The sequence below is a fragment of the Nematolebias whitei genome, unplaced genomic scaffold, assembly GCF_014905685.2.
Source record: "Nematolebias whitei isolate Nwh7 unplaced genomic scaffold, NemWhi1 Nwh_scaf_1345, whole genome shotgun sequence".
In the NCBI taxonomy this organism is placed as follows: domain Eukaryota; kingdom Metazoa; phylum Chordata; class Actinopteri; order Cyprinodontiformes; family Rivulidae; genus Nematolebias; species Nematolebias whitei.
Window position 1 is genome coordinate 4,201 of NW_023619890.1, and position 3,793 is coordinate 7,993.

General features: G+C 45.4%; 1 protein-coding gene across 1 annotated transcript; it reads right to left on the minus strand.

Annotated features, from left to right (window-relative positions):
• Window positions 1-434: 434 nt before the first annotated feature.
• On the minus strand, window positions 435-2,554 carry LOC119429457 (piggyBac transposable element-derived protein 4-like). Its single transcript, XM_037697078.1, has one exon. It carries the CDS (start codon window positions 2,474-2,476, stop codon window positions 704-706), a length of 1,773 nt encoding a protein of 590 aa, XP_037553006.1. The 5' UTR covers window positions 2,477-2,554; the 3' UTR covers window positions 435-703.
• Window positions 2,555-3,793: the final 1,239 nt, after the last annotated feature.

Below are 3,793 nucleotides of genomic sequence, written 5' to 3' on the forward strand. Positions count from 1 at the left end.
CCTCTGGGGTAGATGTTGTAGCTGGTGGTAGAAGCTGAGTCATCCCTTGTTTGACTGAGAACAACATACTGCCCAGTTCCTGTAGGTTAGACTGGTTATTCTGTTGAAGTGTCACTAAACGCTCAAGAATTGCTTCATTCTTTTCTACTCTCTGTAACATCGTCTGAAACGTGAGTTGACTCTGTTCAGCTCCTGAATCCTTCAGGGGTACTTGGTGTGGCTGGGACATTCTGTTAGAATCGAGGTTGTACCCAGGATGAAGGACCAGAAAACCGAACAGAGACCAGGACTCGAAGTACCAAAAAAAACAGTGTTTATTTACAAAAGGTGATAATAAAGGTGATGACGTCTCTGTACAGGTGTCGGGAAATATTTACAATATATATATATATACAGGATCACCTGAGGGGCAGATGAAGAGGTTAACCCTTGTATTATGTTGAGAAAAAAATACGTTTATTATGTTGCGGGTCATTTTGACCCGCATTGTGTAAATCCACTCAAAACAGTCATAAAATGAAGTTAAACCAATAAGAACTTTATTTTAGATTATACAAATATTTAGAAGAGATGAGAAGTAGAGATATACACTTCCAACACTATATTAAAGAACTCCTGATTTCAATTTTTCCCTCTTCACGAACCCTTTTTTTTTTTGCATTTAACTTGCCGCATTTTCTCGGGTTTTTGACAGTCAACATTTTCAGCGTTCCCCACATGATGGACAGAATGTGACTATGTGCTTTTTGCAGATGTATTTCTTGCATCTCACACAAGAGGTAGTTGTTTTACTGTCATCTCGAGAGGGACAGACTTGGCATCTTTTGCGTTTCTTTGTACCTGTATCCAAAGGATCCATTGTGGGTTGGTCAGATGCCCTGCCCTGGACCTTTGCGATGACAGCAGCAGCTGCTGGGGATCTAGCTGGCCTGACCCGGTTCTGGATCTTTGGAGTGACGAGTGCTTTGCCTAGTTCTTCCAGGAAAAGTCGACGTCGGTACAGTTTGCTGGCATTCCACTGCTGGTTGATCTCAATCCACAGCACATAGGCATTGTAAGCAGACACATCCAAAATGTTGTAGAAAACCACCAAAGGCCAACGGGCAGTCTTGCGCTGACAACTATATGTTGCTGTGACTTTGTCAAGATTGTCAACTCCCCCTTTTGTGGAGTTGTAATCCAGAATCATTTGCGGTTTCATGTCCTCTCGTGTGCTCAGAGATGCGTCTTTGTGCATTGTGCTCATCACAAGAACATTCTTGTTTCTTTTTGGGCAGTAAGAAACAAGTGTTGTTTTCTCTGTGAAAGCAAATTTTGAGGAATGCAGAGGTCTTCCTTGCATCTTCAGAATCTCACTGGGAAGTTCTGGCTTATTTTTTCTGACTGTTCCCAACATAGTCAGCTTTCTCTTCTGAAGTTCATCTCCAAGACGGTAGGATGTAAAGAAGTTGTCACATGTAATGTTATGACCTTGCAGCCCTTCAGTCATCTCCAAAACCACACGCATTCCCTGATTCTTCTCAGGTCTTCCTCCAGGTGGCTTTCCAGTATATACTTGCAGGTTCCAAACATAACTGGATTTTGCATCACAGGCTGCCCACATTTTGATGCCATATTTCGCAGGCTTGTTTGGCATATACTGTCGGAATGGACAGCGTCCTCTGAATGGAACGAGGCGCTCATCGACAGTAACATGGGGGCCAGGATTATACAATAAAGGCAGGATTTCGACCCATTTATTCCAGACATCTCTGATTGCTGCAAGTTTGTCTCTCTCACGTCGATCAGCTCTGGTGTCACGGTTGTCAAATCGGATCACACGAGAGATCATGTGAAATGTCTCCAAAGACATTGTTGCTCGGAAGATTGGCCTTCCATTCTCTTCATTCCATAAACTTGCAGTTGCTTCACCCTTTGACCTGTATACGCCAGCTAACACCAGGATTCCAATGTAAGCATGCAAGTCAGTCGGATCCAGTGGCTTCCATTTCTCTTGAAAGACACGCTTCCCCTCCAAGTTGGTCATGTTGAGGATTATCTTCTCTATGGGTGGGGATATGAAGAGCTGAAATGCTGATTCAATATCATCAACTCTTGTGACAGCAAATCTTGTAGGACCAGGAATCATTTTGATGACATTACAAGATGACAATCTACCTTGGCTTTGGTGTGGTGATGTTGACCATTTTATTTTACCATCTTTAGATGTCCATGTCCCCTCTGTGGATGACGATTGTTGCATTTCTTGGTTTTCATCTGAAGAAGGGACACCTGCAGACTCGTCCTCTGAATCCTCCTCATCATGGGAAAATTGAAAATCTGGATCATCAATGGCATTGTCCTCTGGCTCTGAAGGATCCTCTGTCTCTGAAACCTCTTCCTCTACATCACTATCCCAGTTCATAAGCTGCGAAAAAGCTTCTTCAGCTGTAAATCGTCTGGAGCTCATTTTTGGTGTTTCTCCAAGAACGGGCATGGAAACAGTGACAAGGACAGGGGAGAGAAAGTCCCTCTTCCACACACACCTGGTTCTGAATGTTTATTCAGAGGCAATCAAAATGAAGTACATCAAAGACTTTTTTTTTGGATTTTTAACAGCTACTCTGTGTGTGGGTCAAAATGACCCGCAACATCATCTTTGTATACAAACTGTGTGCAGACATTTAACAACACATCAAAGAGTCCAGATTTTACATAGAAGTTCATGACCCTAGAGGAGAAAAAGTCACAACATTTCATGGAAAAAAAGAAAGGATAACCTGCACTTTGATCAACACAAAAATTGAAACGGGTCAAATTGACCCTTAACATAACACAAGGGTTAAGGGAAACGCAGGAGGGACAGGGGTAATCTGTGAGGAATCTTTCTTACGTGATGAGAGGTTGAATAGGAAAGATCCAAAATACAAATCCAGGTTGGAGTGGCAAGTGGTGGAAGGCAAAAAGGCAGCTGCAGGATCACAGGAGGGATTGAGGAGGAACTCAGGAGACTCAGGCAGGTTCGATGACAACACGAAAAACAGGAAGGCTCTGAGAATGCAGAGAGAGACAAAACTTTAGTCTAATCACTAGAGAACACAGTTTACTGGCTAGAACATTTGCTACCGTTGGCAGGCAATGTCCCAGCGCCTGTAGAGTGGCTTCTGAGTCTTCTTATACTCCTCCTCAGGTGTGGTGCTGATCAGCTGCAGCTGCTGGCAATTAGGGAGCTTGAGGAGAGAGAGGAGTGCAGGGCAGGATCCTAACAGTACCCCCCCCTCAAGAATCGCCTCTTGGCGACCTGAAACGTTTCTCCGGGTGTGCTCTGAAGAATGAAGTGATGAGACTGGCGTCCAAGATGAAGGATCGAGGGATCCATGATCGTTCTTCTGGTCCATAACCCTCCCAGTCGACCAGATATTGGAAACCCCGCCCACGGCGCCGTACGTCCAGGATACGGCGGACCGTGAAGGCAGGATGATTATCGATGAGACGGGGGGGTGGAGGGAGGTCGGCCGGAGGGCACAGAGGGCTGTCTGTAACTGGCTTAAGTTGGGACACGTGGAAGGTGGGATGAATTTTCATGGACGACGGGAGCTGGAGTCTGACAGCTGTGGGATTAATGATGCGGATGATGGGGAACGGTCCAATGAAACGGGGGGCCAACTTACGTGGGGTGTCCCGCAGTTGAATATGGCATGTGGAAAGCCAGACCCTTTGTCCAACCCTGTAGGATGGGGCTGCAGAACGGTGACGGTCTGCAAAGTTCTTGTTCTGCGTGGCTGTGCGAAGCAGGGCGAGTCTGGTCTGGCGC